This window comes from Moschus berezovskii, chromosome 8 (genome assembly GCF_049115385.1).
Source record: "Moschus berezovskii isolate FMDL1 chromosome 8, NW_MosBer_1.0, whole genome shotgun sequence".
NCBI lineage: Eukaryota > Metazoa > Chordata > Mammalia > Artiodactyla > Moschidae > Moschus > Moschus berezovskii.
In genome coordinates, this window is record NC_142467.1 from 68929983 (window position 1) to 68948164 (window position 18182).

The following is an 18182-nucleotide window of genomic DNA, read 5'->3' on the forward strand; positions in this document are numbered from 1 at the left end:
ACAGCTGACTCACGGGAAAAGACTGAGAGCAGGAGGAGAAGGGGGCAACAGAGGATGAGATGTTTGGATGACATTGCCAGCTCAATGGATGTGAGCTTGAGCAAGCTCCGGGAGATGATGAACGACAGCCTGGCATGCTGCAGTCCGTGGGGTCACAAAAAGTCAGACACAACTGAACAACTGAATGACAAAAACAAATGAAACAGGCTTGGATGAGGTCTGGAGAAAGATGGCGCAGGATGTGCCCCAGATGGGGGGCTGTCTACCTTTACTCCCAAAGGCCTTTGCACCCCCATTTTACAGTGAACATGCACCCATTTAGCAGGGAAAGAATGAAATAAACTACCAAACAAAACAAAGAAAAAGATTCAGAAAATCAGGGAGCCTGGGTTCCAGTCCCAGCTCAGCTCCTCAGGTGCTGTGTGATGCCAGGTCTGCTCCTTCATCTCTCTGAGCCTCACTTCCCTACCTCCCAGGGCTGCTGAAGGACTTGGAACAGGGCCCAGCTCACACTCGTGCAGGGGTTGGCACTTTTTCTGTAAAAGACCAGATAGTAAATATTCCCAGCATTGCGGGCTGGCCGATCTGTTGCAAGGACTCAGCTCTGCCATTGCAGCCAGAGGCGGTAGATTGCAGCATTGAGTGGCCCTGTGCCAATAAAACTTTATTTACAAAACAGGCATGCCCACCTCACAGCTCTCGCCATTAGTGGACATCCTCTGGGCATCTGGACCTCAGCGGGTCTGACACTGGGCTCTGCATGGGCCCCAGTCACCACCCCTTCCCTGTTCATGGGTCAGAGACACCATCCCCCCGCCGCCACGTTTCCCAGCCCTGACTCTAGCTCAGGCCCTGTGTCTCCTACTCCTGCCTCCTTTCACCACCGTCTCCCTGTCTCCCTGCCTCTCTCCTCTCCACTCTCACCAGAGGGTCTGCCCCCACTTGCCCCACTCAAACACCTTCTATAGCTTCCCAGTGCCCTGCAGCTTGGCTCTCAAGGCCTGGCTGAGCCCTGGAAATGCCCTTCCTTCCCCTGCCCCTGCCACTCACCCCGCCGCTCACCCACTGGGCCCTCCTCCAGGAGCCCCCTCCCCACCTTCCCCGTGTTCCTGGGTCTCCTTCTTGCCCTAAAATCCTACTCTCCTCCCTCTGCTTCCTGCTGACATCATTCACTTCCCCCCTGAATTCCGCCTCTGATGACGTCACTCACTGTGGTGTTTCCCTGCCCAGCTCTCCACCAGAGTAGGGCTCTGTGTCCTCCTTCTGTGTCCCCTTCCCCACAGGCGCTCAGTAAACACTCATAGAGTGAAGGACTGCATACCTCCTGCTGTCTCCTTTGATTTCAGCAGGAGTGGTGGCACTAGCATGCAGTTTACAGATGAGGGGCTCACAGGACACCCCACCCCCTGCTGAGTTCTCGCCAACACCCTTAGAGACCCTCTCAGGTCATCTGTTCCCCAGAGGAGGAGACTGAGGCCCTGACAGCTATGGGGGCAACTCTAGGGATCCCATCAATGACCCATCCTCCCCCTGCAGAAATCCTGGTGGCTGAAAAGGCAGACAAGGTGGAGAGAAGTGGTGAGGCTCTGCCTGCTGCTTCAGAGACCTGTTTGTTGAATGGGTTTGCCCAGGGCCCACACGTGCCACCCACTGAGACACACACATCACTTCTCTGTTCTCTGCCTGGTCCTCGGATGCAGGTCCAGGAGAAAGTCTGGGAAATGCAATGGTGTCAGGCATGACCCCTTACTGGCCGGGGCTGGCATCCACAGGGGAGTGACTGCCATACGAGATGCTGGTGGATTGGGCTGTTTATTCTATTTTTTTTTTTAATTGTTTATTTGGCTGCACTGGGTCTTAGTTGCAGCATGGGGGATCTAGTTCCCTGACCAGGGATTGAACCCAGGCCCCTCTGCATTGGGAGCACAGAGCCTTAGCCACTGGACCACCAGGGATATCCCTGGGCTGTTTGTTCTTAAGGCAGCATCGCCCATTTCAAGTAATAAGAAGCAATCTCCTTGGAGTGTGAGTTAAAGGGGTTAAAAAAGTAAAGGGTAGGCGTCACCAGCTGACACCTGCATGGCCTGTGCCCCAGGCCAAGCACCAACCCCATTCACAGATGAAGAAACTGAGACACATGGAGGCCAAGTCGGGGTGGGTGGGCTCCCTGGGCTTCAACACTGTGTCTGGGGGTTCACTGGGAAGATTTTGAATTTTTCTCAAGTTCTCAGGGGCTCCTGACCAAACTCCATTCCTCTCCTGACTGCTTGAACCTCTGCTGCTAATTTGGGCTAAGGAAGGGCCTGTTCACTTATTGAGTGCTGACGGCATGACCCACTCAGGGCAAGGTGGTAGACACCAACTGCATGTGTGCCCTACTCAGGTGCTCCGCAACTGACTTTGAGCTAACCTCCTCAATATATAAAAAGCTCCAACAAATCAACAACAAAAGTAAGTGTTCAGGGGAGTAAAGGGAGTTTTCTCATCATTATCATCATCATCACCGTTGTTGCTGTGACTTAGAAAGCCACCAAATCCTCCATGCAAAGACCGTTCAAGTCTCAGAGTTCTGGTTTCAAGACCCTCTGCTGTGCAGCCCCAGACCAGCCAGGCTCCTCTCTCTGGGCCTTGGTTTAGGAAATGGAAACACTGAGCCCCACACAGGAGTGGGGCTTAGGACTTCAACAAGCTTGGTTAGTCGGATCCTTGAAGGACGGTTGCTGGTTTCACAACTCTCACCAGAAAAGAAGGAAATGTGCCAGGTTGTGGGCACAGTTTTTGGCCCCTGGCAGAGACAACAGGAGCTGGTCTGAGGCTGCAACTCTGGCGCATCGCTCCCTCGCTGTGCAACTTTGGTCAAAGCACTTGACCTTTCTGTGCCTCTGTTTCCCCCATCAGTAACATGGGGAGAGCAACAATACCAACAGCCTTGGGTTTCTCTAGGACTGCATGAGTCCCACACACCCTGGGGCATGTGGCTGGGGGAAGTGACTGACACGGAAGAACAGCTGTGACAGGCCAATCCCAGGACCCCACAGTGGACAGGAGCCACTGAAGTCACCTAAGGAATAATCCCCTACCAGCTGCTTTGACCTCCGGGGAAGCACAGGGTCCAGCCTGGCCTAGACCCCGGAAACGACTTCCACATGGACCCTGTTTCCCACTTAGCTCTGTGTTCAAGGCCTGATGGTTCCTGCAGCTGCTGTCACATCACCACAAACTTAGTGGCCTAGAATCATGTGCGCGGGCTTCCCCGGTGGTCCGCTGGTTAAGAATTCACCTTGCAATGCATGAGGCACTGGTTTGATCCCTGCTCTGGGAAGATCCCACAAGCCATGGAGCAACGAAGCCCATGCACAACTACTGAGCCTGTGCTCTAGAGCCTGCTCAGCAACAAGAGAAGCTACTGCGATAAGAAGCCCCCACACTGCAGCTGAAGAGTAGCCCCCACTCACCACAGGAGAGAGCCCACGCAGCAATGAAGACCCAGCACAGCCAAAAATTAATTTAAAAAATCACATCTGCTTACCTGATTGGTGAGCCTCGCTGAGATGAGATCCCAGGTGCCTGCATGCCATGTTTCTTTCCAAACCAACTGGTTCTACCCTCACCCTGCCACTTTCAAGGCTGTGCCTCAGTTTCCTTGTCAGTACAATGGGTGATACCAATACAGCAAAGTAATTAACACAGGGGACTGAGGCTGGCCAAATATAGCCCCACAACATCCCTGTCCTCATTTTGGGGCCTGTGGACATGTCACCTCATGGGGCAGAGGGGACTTTGGAGGTGAGATTAATTAAGTTAAGGCCCCTGAGATGGGAAAAAGCTAAACAGCATATTAAAAAGCAGAGACATCACTTTGCCAACAAAGGTCTGTCTAGTCAAAGCTATGGTTTCTCCAGCAGTCATGTATGGAAGTGAGAGCTGAACCATAAAGAAAGCTGAGCGGCGAACAATTGATGCTTTTGAACTGTGAGAGTTTCGAAACCTTGAGAGTCCCTTGGACAGCAAGGAGATCAAACCAGTCAATCCTAAAGGAAATCAACCCTGAATATCCATGAGAAGGGCTGATGCTGAAGCTGAAGCTCCAATACTTTGGCCACATGATTCAAATAGCTGACTCATTGGAAAAGTCCCTGATGCTGGGAAATGAGGGCAGGAGGAGAAGGGAGCGACAGAGGATGAGATGGTTAGACAGCATCACTGACTCAATGGACATGAATCTGTACAAACTCCAGGAGATAGTGGAGGACAGAGGAGGCTGGCCTGCTGCAGTCTATGGGGTCGCAAAGAGTCAGACATGACTGAGCAACTGAACAACAACAAACTGAGATGGGGACGACCCTGGATTCCTCAGGGGGCCCAGTGTCATCACAGGGTCCTTATAAAAGGGAAAGGGGAGGATCAGAGGCAGAGAGACAGGAGATGCTGTGCTGCTGGCTGTGAAGATGGAGGGAGGGGCCGCAAGTCAGGGAAGCGGCTCCTCTACTACTGCTGCTGCTAAGTCACTTCAGTCGTGTCCAACTCTGTGTGACCCCACAGACGGAAGCCCACCAGGCTCCCCCGTCCCTGGGATTCTCCAGGCAAGAACACTGGAGTGGGTTGCCATTTTCTTCTCCAATGCATGAAAGTGAAAAGTGAAAGTGAAGTTGCTCGGTTGTATCCGACCTTTAGCGACCCCACGGACTGCAGCCTACCAGGCTCCTCCATCCACAGGATTTTCTAGGCAATAGTACTGGAGTGGCTTGCCATTGCCTTCTCCGCGGCTCCTCTAGAAGCTGGGAAAGGGGGGAGCCAGTGCTCCCCAGGAGCCTCCGGAGGGACCAACCCTGCCCGCACCTGGATTCAGCCCCGTGAGCCCATGTTGGAATTCTAACCTGCCTCCCAGACCTCTCATTGCGTCTCCACCTTAGCAGGGCCTCAGCAAAGCCTCCCCAGGGCAGCACAGGGTCTCTGACCTGTGTGTCCATAGGCTCACCAAGGCCCTGCCACGCCCTCCCTGCTCTGAGGCCTCCTTGGCTCCCCAGTGCCCACAGGAGCCCCTGCCCCTTGGACCCACCTTCGAGGGCCTGAACTGACCGGATGAGCTTGGTGTTATCTGACTGCAAGTCCCTGTGCTTCCGTCGTGAGCCCAGATCAGCAGATCTACACCCTCAACCGGGAGAAACGTCAGCACCAAGGATGTGGGGGCCTTTGACACATTACGCTCCACCTCTAGCACCTACTAGAGGCTGGTGTACAATAGGTGCTTAATACACAAATCAAAGGCAGCAGGAATCACAGGGCTTTCCGGGGCTGGGATTGCACATGGGGAGACTGAAGCCGGAGGCAGTGACCGGCAGGGCTGCGGCAGGACTGCCTCCATCTGGTGAGCTGGCCCCCAGTCCCGAGGGGCGGCCGAGGCTGCACTGCTGCTGGCTGCTTATCAGTTTCTGGTGAACCGGTTACTGGTTACTTGGTTTCTGGGTGAACAGAGACTCGGCGCGCACAAGGGGCCTCTGGGGTCACATGGCCCTGGAGCCCTCACACCCCCTCCACTGCTGGTCTCCTGGGCAATTATGATTGTTATCCAAAACCCCAATGCAGGAGCATCAGCGGGGTTTCTAAAGCGCTGGCTCAGAACCGGCCGTTGCTGGTGGGGCCTCTGACCACAGGCCACAGCCCTGTTCCCCCTTTCCTGGACGTTGGGAGGGGTGTGGCCCGCTGAGCTCTCCAGGCACACACCTGCCTGTGACAGCCATGGGGCCTGGGGTGGGGGACTTGGGCCACCTGCTGCTGACTGTGACCGCTGCCCTGACACTGCCCATGAGGCCCCCAGGTGAGGACCCCCAAGTACTCCACCCAGGCCTGCCAGAGGCCCAGAGGGACCCACCCAGGAAGCCCAGCCCCCTGCATGGCTGCTCCTCTCAGGTCACAGCTTGGGGGTGGGCAGGAGGCCCAGCCCCAGTCCCAGGTTTTAGGGAGTCCGGGCCCCCACTCAGCAAACTCCAGGGTCTTCTCTATCTCTGTCTCTCCTGCCTCCCCCAACCTGACCCCCACCCCATCCTGTCCCACCCCTGACAGGCCACCCACCCTGTCTGCAGGTTCCTGGGGGGCACAGATCATTGGGGGCCACGAGGTGACCCCCCACTCCCGGCCCTACATGGCATCTGTGAAGTTCCAGGGCCAGCACCACTGCGGGGGCTTCCTGCTGCGGGCCCGCTGGGTCGTGTCGGCTGCCCACTGCTTCAGCGGCCGGTGAGCCTGGGATGAGGGGATGTACTGGTGTGGGCAGGAGGTGGAGGGGGGTTGTGCAGACGGGCCTCTCAGCTGGGCAAGGAGAGTTAACAGAGAAAAAGGGGCAAGAGAAGTAGGGAAGGACTGGCAGCCATGACCATAAGCAGAGGTTACAACCGTTGCATTCATCCTGAGTGTGTGCTTGCATGCAAACTAAGTCACTTCAGTCGTGTCTGACTCTTTGAGACTCCACGGATTGTAGCCCACCAGGCTCCTTTGTCCATGGGATTCTCCAGGCAAGAATACTGGAGTGGGTTGCCATGCCCTTCTCCAGGGGATCATCCCAACCCAGGGATCGAATCGCAGTCTTTCACGTCTCCTGAATTGGCAGGCAGGTTCTTTACCACTAGCGCCACCTGGGAAGCCCTCATTCTGAGTATATTGATACAATAATTACTAACATTAATATTGAAATTATTGGAGGTAATGCTATAATCCATATGGGAATTAGAATAAATATAATGAGTGTTATATTCATTTGAAGTATACTGTTATAATAAATATTCAAATTAATAGTGCAGCAGGACTCCCCTGGTGATCTGGTGGTTAGGACTTTATACTTTCACTGCAGAGGCCATGGGTTTGATCCCTGGTCAGGGAACTAAGATGCCACATGTCATGTGGAGTGGTCAAAAAATATATATATATTGTAGCGATTGGAGTTAATACCATAATTGAGGTGGGAGGGTGATCAACTCAACGTTTATCATCACAAGCTGGCAGAAGGATGGCATGGGCTTACTTCCCAGGAGGGGAGAGACTGAGCCTGTGTGAGGCTGCCCTCACCTCAGCCTTGCTCACATTCCCCACCCGTTCCCCCTACAGAGACCCCGGGACAGGCCTGGTAGTGCTGGGGGCCCATGCCTTGAACACCGTGGAGGCCACACAGCAGGTGTTCAGCATCTCTGCTGTCATCACGCACCCAGACTACCAGCCCACCACGCACACCAGTGACATCTGTTTGCTGCAGGTGATCCATTGTGTGGGGATCGGGCCCTCAGTGCATTTCTGACCTGTCCCTACCCCTCCCCTTACTATGGCCTGACTTGTTGAAAAACAGCTGTTAGGCGCCTGTGAGCACCCATGAGTCAAGTCACTCCCTCTGCTGCCCTCTGGAACACCCACACCACCCGCTTGGCCTTCTGCTCGCCGAGCGGTCAGCACTCTAACAGGCTCTGACCCCCAGGCCTTTGCACTGGCTGTGGCCCTGCCCAGCCCATGTTCCCCAGACTCCGTGTGGCTTTCAGGTCTTTGCTCAGTTGTCCCCTTCTTGGGCAGCCTCCCTTATTACCTCCAGTTCTCAGCTGCCCCTGGCTCCCTGCTTATCACCCCATCCCCTCTTCTGTGTCCAGCACCGCCCACACCTTCTGGAAGCACCTGTACCACTGGTTCCACCTCGGCCCTCGAGGGTGGGGATTTTTTTCTCATTTGTGGTGAGTTATGGTACACAGCAGATGTTCAACATTCACTCTGAAAGAGGGAAACAGTGAGACTGTGAGCCATCAAAGACCCTGATTCCTGCCCCCTCAGGCCCTCCAGGGTGTTTCCTCCTTCCCCGCACAGGCGCCTCTATTTGGACCTCACATGGCCGTTCCTGCTTGGGGGACCACCCTTCCCACAGCCCCCACTTGGGGAGCCCCAAATTCAACCCCAGGCACTCCGGGGCTGCCATTTAAAGGGAGAATATCCCCAAACTGCCCTTGAAATGTGGTGAAAATCAAACAGAGGGGACACTCAACACGACAAAAATGAAACCCTGGGGACAGGAGGGTCTAGGGTGTGGGGTTTTCTTGGCAAAATATAATGTGGGCAGCCAGTGTTGGCAGCCAAAGTTGGCATATGAATTCTGCTCCTCTGTGAAACCCTGTAGCCTGGAACCCCTGCTCTGGTTCACCTAGCCCACTGTGCAGATGGGGAAACTGAGGCCAGGGGTGATCAGGGATGCACCCAAGGTCAGGGAATGAACACCCAAACCAAGGGTCCAAGTCATTCATTCCATAACTGCTGATTGAGTGCCATCTGTGTGCCAGGAAACCATGAACACACAACTCTGGCCTGGCTCCCTCTGAACTCCCAGTGTAACTAGGCGGCAGCTGAGTAAATCAGCCTTGACAGGAGCACATGGGAGCCCAGAGGAGGCACCTGTCCTAGACTGGCAGTCTGGGAGGACTTCCTGGAAGTGGTGTCTAAGCTGAGTCCTAAAACCTGGATAGGGAAGGTGCCCGCACAGAGGGTGCAGTGTTACAGTGTAAGCAAGTATGGAGGTGGGTGGAGGGAAGGGCCAACTGATGGGCCAAGAGGTTTTTTATCCTGGTGTCCTAAGGGCAATGGGCACTGGAGAAGAGCTCAGAGCAGGGAAGGAGATGCTGGTTAGCAGGACTCCTGGGCAGCTGCAGGCATGGAGGCTGGTGAGGTCTGATGAGCAGGGGCCCAAGGTGACAGAAGCAGCCAGGCCCTCTGACAGCCTAACAACAGCTGCTACTGTCTTCTCTCCACAAGGACAGGAAGAGACAAGGAAAGGTAGACAGGCAGGAGTGGCAGGGGGCGGCTGCAAGCAGGCCTAATCTCCCCGCACCTCCCGCCCTTGCAGCTGAACAGTTCTGCCACCCTGGGTCCTGCAGTGGGACTATTGGGGCTGCCGCGGAGGGGCGCCAGGCCTCCCCAGGCAGGGACGCGCTGCCAGGTGGCTGGCTGGGGCTCCATGTCCGACTTCGAGGAACTGCCACCCGGGCTGATGGAAGCCGAGGTCCGCGTGCTGGAGCTGGACACCTGCAACAGCTCCTGGAAGGGGCAGCTGAGCCCTGCCATGCTGTGCACCCACAGTGGGGACCGCCGGCGACGTGGCTTCTGCTCGGTGAGATGTTCACTCTCAGTCCTGCCTGCTTGCCATGTGGGGAAACTGAGGCCCTCAGAGAGGTCAGAGCTGGTCAGAGAGCCTTGGCAACTAGGTCCCAGCTCACCTTTGACCAGTTGGTGAGACCTAGGAAGGGGAGGGAGCCCCCAGGGTCACAGGGTTGCCATGTATGGCTGCACAGGTTGTGCACTGCACAAAGGACTACAGATTTGTGTCTTAAAAGCAGTGTCCAGATCTCAGCAATACGCTTCTGCTCCTAAGCCTTTGTATGGATTAATGGCAAACCTGGCCCTGATGCCCAGGGAGAAACACAGCCCAGAATGGGAGCAGGGGAATGTCTTTTCTTCTAGCTAAGAGAGTACATGGTTCAGATTCTAGAGCCCAACTGCCCGGGTCTACATCCAGACTGAGCCACTTCTTACACATATGGTCTTGAAAAAGTCATCTCACTTCTCAGGACCTCACTTTCTCCATCTGTAAAATGGTCTCACCAATAGGACATATTTCTTTGGGTCAGAGCTGATTCCAGGTGAAAATTAGGGTGATAGGTCTGGGGAGAGGAGGAAGCGGGGATTTTAGGGTGAGTATTCAGGAAGGCTTCTCTGAGGACAGTACTTTCGAGACTTGGAGGAGCCTTGAGAATATCTGAGGGGAGACATACCAGGCAGACAGACCAGTCACAGGGCTGCGGTGTACACTCGCGCAGGTTGTACATAGAACAAGGAACTGTAGACTTGTGTGATACACAGGAGTGTCCAGCAGGGGGCAGTAATGGGTCTCAAGGATATGCAAAAGTCTAGAGGTTGGAGCTTGGGCTTCCCAGGTGGCACTTGTGGTAAAGAACCCCCCTGCCAATGCAGGAGATGTAAGAGATGTGGCTTTGATCCCTGGGTCAGGAAGATCCCCTGGAGGAGGGCACAGCAACCCACTTCAGTATTCTTGCCTGGAGAATCTCATGGACAGAGGAGCCTGGAGAGCTATAGTCCATAGGGTCGCAAAGAGTTGGACACGGTTGAAGCAATTTACCACACAGAGGCTGGAGCTTGGTTTGCTGCAGGAACAGCTGGCATGTTTGGCTGGAAGCAAGTGAGCTGGGGGAGAGGAGGGCAGACAAGCGATAGGGGCTGGCTCCTCCAGGCCCTAAAGGCTGAGATGATGTGTTTAGTCTTTGCTCTAAGAGCACTGGTGAGCCATGGTCCCAGCCCAGGCTCTGGGGAGTGTCCATGGGACATAAAAGGGTTTTGAGGTAGAGAAGGTCCAGATCAGATCTACACATATTAGCTCCTTTAAGGAAAGTGAGGCCCAGCAAGCGACCCCTGACCTCACCTTTGCCTCCACCCCCAGGCGGACTCTGGAGGACCCCTGGTATGCAGAAATCGGGCCTATGGCCTCGTCTCCTTCTCTGGCCTCTGGTGTGGGGATCCCAAGACGCCTGACGTGTACACACAGGTGTCCGCCTTCGTGACTTGGATCTGGGACGTGATTCTGCGTGGCCAGTGTGGCCCCAAGCCCAGGACCACTGGGGGCCATCAGGTGTTGTCTGAACCACAGCAGCACCGGGTACACCACCGAGATGGCAAACGATACAAATAGCTCTGGACTGGAAAACTCTGAGGCTGGAGCAGAGGGTCCATGAGCCCCTAAACCCCAGGAAGCCTGGTGTCAGGGCAGGTAGGGGGCATCAGTTCCCAACAAAAGGGCAAAATAACAATAAAGTGTTAACTGACTCACAGATACGATGGTCTGCCCCCAAGGCCCACCCACATGCCCTTCAGCTTCTCCTTGGCCTCCGAGTGGTCAAGGGTCCAGTTCCACCACCCCCTCCCTGAGGGACCCTGAGCCACAGGACACGGACTCCTCACCATCCTCCTTTCCCCTCCCCACGCTGACCCCGCTGGAGTTTCCCCTCCCCGCCTCACAGCCCAGGCTGGGGACAGCCTCCTGGCCTCCTCCGCCCCTGCTTAGAATGCCATTCCTCTGCCCTCCGACCAGACCCATTCACAGATGGGGAAACCAAGGCTGGGAAAGAGTAGGGTCTCAGTTTGGCCTAACTCCATGTGAAGCCTGATCCTTGAAAAGAACTTCAGGCAAATGGTGCCCAGCTGGCAGCAAGGCTGGGTGAGCTCCAGCCAGTGCTTTTACTAATCCTGTCAGTGTCATTAGGGCACCTCCAACCCTTCCGGGCCAGACCACCATGTCTGGACCCTAAACCAAGTGGCCTCTTGGGGCTTCCCTAAGCCACCCAGACCCCGTTCCTTTCCTCCCCTACCCCATAAAGGCCAAGACTCTCCCACCCAACCCCATGCCACCTGTCTCAGTTCTATGCCTGCTACTGCCCACAACTGAAGCTGGATGCTGAGACCCAGAAGTAGGCAGCACCTGCCCCAAGAACATGCACTTGTGTCTCTCCTGGATGCTTCCAGAAACCCCCACAGCACCCCAGGCTGGTAACCCCCTCCCAAAGTGGGGGGGACATAGAGGTTCAGAGAGAGGGGAACAAACCAAGGTCTGAACACCCACCGTGGCTTTTTCAGTGTTTATTTCTTTGGCAGGTGAGGCAGGACCCCAGGGCGGGGGAGATTGCCCTGTTGGCAGGCTTGGGCAAACCCATTACTAAAGGGCACTTTTCTGGGTGTCACAGGTAAGGCACTTCCTGGAGGCAGAGAAGGACACAGATGAGCACCACTGCCTTGAGGAGCTGTGCTCCTGCCCTGCTGCACGCCCCGCCCCCTCTGGGTCTGCACCTTTGGTCTACAGATGGGCATAGGGAGGTGACACAGAGCAACAGTCCAGGTGGCAGGAGGAAACCCAGCTGGCAGGCAAGGAGGGTTCAGCTGGGAACTGGGCCTAGAGGCGTGACCAGGGCAAGATACAGGGAATGCCACCTGTGGATGGGGTAGCAGGCACCGGGGTGCCCCTCAGACACATGGCTCCAGGATGCCAGGTGTGCAGTGGGTCTTGGCATATACGCCTCACCCTGGGCCAGTGGGTGAGCAGGGCCTCACAGGCCCCACCGGGTCCCTCCCACCCAACATGGTGTCTGCTTTGTTCTAGCAGATGCTTCTCCACACCCAAGGCCTGTGTCAGGAAGCAGAGATGGCGCCCCCATCCCCCAGGGACATGCTGGGAAATGGGTGAGGCAGGGGGAAGGTAAGTTTCTTGGTCACCCTGGGACTGGCGGCGGACAGTGGTTGCTTCCTTGATCTGTCTGTGGCCTGGGCATGTTCTGAAGCTCATCTATTCACACCCAGGCTGTGAACCCCCTCTCACCCCCTGGTCCCTGTTCTAGAAGGCCAGGGTATCTCCTCATTAATTGCTGGCAGGAAATCCCCAGACCTTTTGGTGGCAGCGACAATTAACAGAGTGATCCCCAAGGGAGCATAAGTTTGAGGTCCTCCTGGGCAATAGGGTACCTGTGGTGGGGGCTGGGGGGGCTGGTCCCCCACTCACCAGCCCTGCTCTCAGGCATCTTTTCCCCAGTCCTTCCAAGATATCGTCGAGGGGCACCAGGGCTCCCACAGTGGTCCCTGTCCAGGTTCTGGGGAGTGTCCATTGGACATAAATAGACTCTGCTGTAGCAATAAATAAAATGGGAAGCCTTGAACGCCAGGCCCAGGCCGGTCCCGCAGGCTCACACAAAGTTCTCCTCCTCCTCCTCGGACTCAGGATCTAACGGCTCAGGGATGCCTGCAGAGTGGGAGGGACCAAAAGAGAAATTCGGGCGCGGAGAGGGGCTGGGGGCTAGACCCCGCCGCTGCTCCCCGCCGCGTGCCGCACCTGCACAGCTGCCCGGGTGGCGCACGCCGATGGAGCGGCCCAGGAAGCAGGTGGCCTGGCGGAGATGGCAGGAGGACAGGTAGGTGACGTTGTTGTTGCCACAAAGTTCCTGGCCGGGGCTGGATGGTGCGGGGCAGGGCGCCGCGCGACACACCACGCAGTGCGCGCTGCCGGTCTGGTCCACCACACAGGACTGTGGCCTCAGGCAAACCACGTGGGCGCAAGATTCTGCAGGTGGGGCGTGGGGACCGGTAAAGAGCGCTACTCCGGACAGGGCGGGGCCTTCAGGCCCCTCCCCCTTGCTGCACCAGAAGCCACACCCCTCCGATGCCCGGCCCACTCAATGGTCCCACCTTTAGACCCGCCCCTTGTTGCCCCGAAGTCACACCCCTTCCACGAACCACGCCACGCCCCCAGATCTACCCTCAATCTCTCCCCACTTTGCACCAATAAGCTCCTCTGACTCACATACTCGTATTTCTCACCCCATCGGGGCCCCAGAAGCCCCCTTTCCAAACCTGTACCCTACCCGTCCCCATTCCCGATCCCACAAAAGACGAGAGCTTGTGATACTCTCTTGGGACTATAGACCCCGCCCAGGAGCTCACACCTAGGCCCCGCCTACCATAGGTCGCACCCAAATCCACGAGACCTATAAGCACCCTGGATTGTACACCCCACCCCTTCCTGCCAGTGACCCCACCCGCACGCGCTGCGGCAGCTGCCTCTAACAGGATGCTCAGGCCCGGTGGCCCCGCCCCTCCCCAAGGCTCCGCCCCAACGTACTGCGGCAGCGACCCCGGTACATCACGCGCAGGTCCGGGTGGCCGCGACAGCGCGCGGCGCGCAGCTCGCACTCGTCGCGGTAGGTGGCGCCGTCAGAGCCGCAGACCTGCAGGCGCGCCGGGAGCCCGGTGCAATCGGGCGCGCACTCGCAGCGCGGACGGCCCCCCAGCATGCGGCAGGCCTTGCCGGGGCCGCACTCCACGCCCTCGCACGAATCTGTGGACAGAGGACACGCACGCGTGGGCTGCGGCGCGTGGCCGAGGCCGGAGGTCCTCCGAGGCCCAGCGCCCTCGCTCCCTGTTCCGACGGATAAAGGCCGGACCGGAGTGAGGGGCGGTGCGAAGAAGGGGCCCACGGGGGAGGGAACTGATTTGGGGTCTGGGGGAGTTTCAGCCACTCCGGGGTAGGCTAGGACTCGACGCTTTTCGTGGGACGGGCCTCTGTCGAGGTGCAGGGCTCAGTGTGGGCGGAAGCGAGGGGTCTCTGCCGGGAATCTGGAGGTCTGGGAGGAATAGGATTCACCCCTAGTCCGGCTCTCGCTCCGAAGCTGGGCCACCCGCTCGAGCTGACGTCTGTTCCCTGATTTACGCGCGTTTCTGGGAAGGCCGGAGGGGGACCGGCTGCGTCAGCCCGGGGGGGCTCCACCCCGTCCAGGCGCGGGGCTGGGAAGGATGGGCTGCGTCTGTTCCTCCCGCCTGCCAGGACCTCCCCTGAGGAGGCGTCGGAGAGGGCGGGGCATTGGCCTGGTCTGCGGTTCATTTCCTGAGGAGGGGGCCTCGCACAGCTCCAGCCTTCCAAACAGGGGTTACCGCCCCCCGCAGCCCCATTTCTCAGGTAGGAAAATAAATCTCTCTCTGGCGTCCTCGCCCCAACTCCGGCCCCACGAAAGCCTGCTTTTCGCCTCCCAGGCCCAGTACAGCCTCCCACCTGCCCCCCACAAGGTGGTGCCTTTTTGTCATCTTTTTACCAAAGGGGCCTCCCAGGTGGCGCTGCTGCTGCTGCTGCTGCTGCTGCTGCTAAGTCACTTCAGTCGTGTCCGACTCTGTGTGACCCCATAGACGTAAGCCCACCAGGCTCCCCCTTCCCTGGGATTCACCAGGCAAGAACCCTGGAGTGGGTTGCCATTTCCTTCTCCACAGGTGGCGCTAGTGGTAAAGAAACTGCCTGCCCACGCTGGAGACACAGGAGATGCAGGTTTGATCCCTGCGTCGGGAAGATCCCTTGGAGTAGGAAATGGCCATCCACTCCAATATTCTTGCCTGGAGAATCCCATGGACAGAGGAGCTTGGCGGGCTACAGACCACAGGGCCGCAAAGTCCAACATAATTGAGCAACTAAGCAAATATATATATATATATATACATACACCAAAGCGGGAAACTGAGGCCCCATCACAGCTGTGAGTTGAGGAGAGCCAGGGCACCAAGGCGTGAGAACTTCAGGCCAGACCAGATGGACCCCCAGCTCCATGGTTTGTGGGTCTGGGTCTGTCTCTGAGCTCAAGTTGAAGTTTCAGCCTCAGTTGCCCTGAGTTTAACAGTGGGGCTGATCGGAAACTCCACCCTACAGGGTGAGCATACAGTGATGGAAGCTCCTTTAGCGGCCAACCAGAGCCCCTCATGTTTCCCTGCCAGGGCATGTGGACCGCACCTGGGTGCCTCCCGTGCTGCCCACCCACACACACATCTGGAAACGCTCCCCTGGGTGGCTTCACGCACGCTAGAACAGAAGTGGCAGGGCTGAGTTCCTGTCGCCAGGGCCAGATGAGGTGGGGGGAGGGCATCCTGGACCATGTCAGGCCTGGGCCAGGCACTTTTTGGTCTGTCCTCCTCCCAAAACCCAGAGGGGCTTCTGGAGGGAGCCAGGGCACATGGCAGTTGAGTTCAGGACCACCCAGCCAGGCTGATCTGGTATTAATCACATCCCAGCCGGCCAGCCAGGCTCCTCGGCTTGGCCTGCAGGTCTGCAGCCCTCAGCTCCAGCTTCCATCCGGCACCCCTGTCCTGACTCCACCCACCCGGGTCTGATCCCAGGCCATGGTCTCTGCTCATGCTCCCCCCTCCCCACCCACCCCACCATGGTCTGTCCAGCTGGCAAACTCCTAATCATCCAACAACACCCTGGTTTCCAGCGCCCACCTCCTTCAAGTCATGTCCCCATGCGCCCTCTGGGTCCTTGCAGGTTCAGTCTTGCACAGGGGGCTGAGAGGGTCTCCAACGAGACTATGTCTTGACTTATTTATTCATTCATTGTGCCTTAAAAGAGCTCCTAGTCTGACGGAGGAGGCGGCATTTCACAGAACACAGTCCAGAAGGCAAATGCTTGTAAAACACACAGCTGTGGCCCTAACCACAGACCCTGGAACCTGCGAGGTTAAGGGCAGATGAGTGTTTGGGAACACTGAGTGTGGGGTCACAAATCCTAACGACCAGTCAGGGAGAATCCACCTTTCTAGGAGCTAGGTGTGCCTGTCTATCCACCATGTGGAGTGAAGGTGGGCAAGGCCGCCCAGGCAGAGGGCTCCTCCTGAGTGAGACCCTAGAGGCTGGAAACCAAACTGGGGAATCCTCTCTTCAGGAGGCTGAGGCCTGGGAGCCCGAAGGCCCCCAAACCCTCTCTGAGTCTGGGATCCCCTTGCCAGCAGCCTCAACCTCCCGCATGCCCCCAAGATAGGAAGCAAACTCTTGCCTGTGCTGCCTTTGACCAAGAGACCATGGCCTTCTGCTGATGCACAGGGTCTCACCTTTGCAGGGGAGGCAGTGGACGAGGCCTAGGAAGCCCAGGAGGCTGATCTTGTTCCCCGGGTGGGTGAAGTTGGACCAGGCGGTGTCGATGTTGCCAGAGGCACAGCACTCAGCCTGGCTCACATCCGTCTTCAGCACCAGGCTGCAGGTGGCCTCTCGGCCCTGCTGGAGCCAGCAGACACCACCTGCGGACAGAGGGGCAATTCCTACAGGACCAGAGGTGTCCCCAGGTGCTCCTGCCCACACCCAAGCCTTGGCCTGCCAGCCAGCTGCTGGCCCACAGGGATGCACACAGTTGGTACACAGTAACTGCAAAGGGGATGATCCACCTCCCACCTGGGAGGGAGGGATAGAGAACCACACAAGTGTCCCGGCTCTGGCTGCAGATTCTTCGGGATCCTTCCTCTTTGGGCTCCGGCCCCCACACAGCTCTACTGCCAACACCCTCCCCTCCCGGCAAGGTCTCCCCATGGCTCCAGGCCCCCAGCCCAGGCCTGGCATCCTGCCCAACCAGTCAAACACCCGGAGCTGGACGTGTCAGGGTCAGTGGGTCCTAGAGCCGCCTCTCCCGCCTCTGCCCTCTGTCTAGACAGCGCCCGAGGGCACGCGGAGCCCCCTCGCCCGGCAGCCCCCCCTCGCCTGGCCCGCCTCTTACTCACTCCAACTTGGGAACATTCCCCTTGCATGAGCTCACTGTCTCCCCGGGGACGCAGCCTTCGGGGAGGGGGCTTGGCTCTCCCCTCAGTGCAGGGTTGGGGTGGGGCTGCAGGGTGGGGTGGGGGGGTAGATGGCCCTCAGATTCTGCACCGTTAAATGGGGGCAGGAGTGGCCAGGGCCCCCATCCCAGGGAGCTCCCAGGCACTGTGCTGAGCTCCAAGGGACCAGCTCAGTTCAGGGAGCTCAGCATTTTTGTTCCCCTTATAAAAGGGGAAACTGAGGTCCAGAGTGGGAGTGTGACTTCCCTGGTGTTGCCACAACTGGCAGGTATGAGATTCTAAAAAGTCTGCCTGCACCAGACCCAGGGAGGATCTGAGACGCCGGCTGGAGATCCTGAGTCCAACCAGCCAGCCCTGCCTCTCTGGGACACTGGGACCCAGAAAGTCCAGGTTCATATCCGCTTTGTCCCGTACAAGCTGTCTGACCCTGTGCCTCAGTTTCCCCATCTGGAAACCGGGCATAAGAGTGCTCACACTGTAGGGCTGCTGCGTGGATTCCAGAAGGGAGGCGGCAGACCCTGAGCACTCAGTAACTGTCAGCAACCCTGGGGACTAGTTCTCGATAATAAATTGTGAGGAGTCACATCTGCTTGCCTGACCTCCTGGTGACCCTCCTTTAGGTCTTTTAGGGCTGGGGGAGGGGAGCCCCAAGCATTCCCACATTCAACCTGCAGCGGGAATGGGTCACCACGGGTCACTGGTCTCTGCCCCCAGCTGCCACCGCCGCTGCGCCCCCCGACCTATCATCCCCCGGCCCGCATTCCCGGCAGGCCCACGTGGGTGGCCCGCCCCGCCCGCCCCTTCCGGCCGCCCCACTCACCGGGCGCGGGGTCCCCCGAACCCACGGAGCCCACGAAGCCTACGGCCCACGCCAGGGCCCCCCAGGGCAGCGGCCACAGTGGCCCCGGCGCCCGGGGACGCATGGCGAACGCAGACACGGCGGCGACCCCCGCGTCGGACGAGCGGGCGGCTGGCTGGCTGGCGGGCGGGCGGCAGGGAGGGCGGCGGCGGCACCACTTCCAGCGCGCG

General features: G+C 57.9%; 2 protein-coding genes across 4 annotated transcripts; one reads left to right on the forward strand and one right to left on the reverse strand.

Annotated features, from left to right (window-relative positions):
• Nucleotides 1–5723: 5723 nt before the first annotated feature.
• PRSS57 (serine protease 57) lies at nt 5724–10723 on the forward strand. The gene is made up of 5 exons (XM_055430342.2): nt 5724–5818; nt 6084–6237; nt 7102–7246; nt 8867–9130; nt 10475–10723. Exons 1-5 carry the CDS (start codon nt 5740–5742, stop codon nt 10721–10723), a joined length of 891 nt encoding a protein of 296 aa, XP_055286317.1. The 5' UTR covers nt 5724–5739.
• A 929-nt stretch (nt 10724–11652) lies between these two features.
• On the reverse strand, nt 11653–18182 carry FSTL3 (follistatin like 3). 3 transcript variants are annotated; one of them, XM_088838720.1, is made up of 6 exons: nt 17974–18182; nt 16437–16622; nt 13694–13909; nt 12908–13135; nt 12544–12702; nt 11653–11783 (listed from the first exon to the last, which is right to left on the reverse strand). In XM_088838720.1, exons 1-6 carry the CDS (start codon nt 18074–18076, stop codon nt 11668–11670), a joined length of 1008 nt encoding a protein of 335 aa, XP_088694846.1. In that variant the 5' UTR covers nt 18077–18182; the 3' UTR covers nt 11653–11667. The 3 variants fall into 3 exon arrangements, with proteins under 3 accessions (XP_088694846.1, XP_055286744.1, XP_088694847.1); XM_055430769.2 differs by lacking the exon at nt 11653–11783 and having other exon boundaries at nt 12559–12817; XM_088838721.1 differs by lacking the exon at nt 11653–11783 and having other exon boundaries at nt 12559–13135.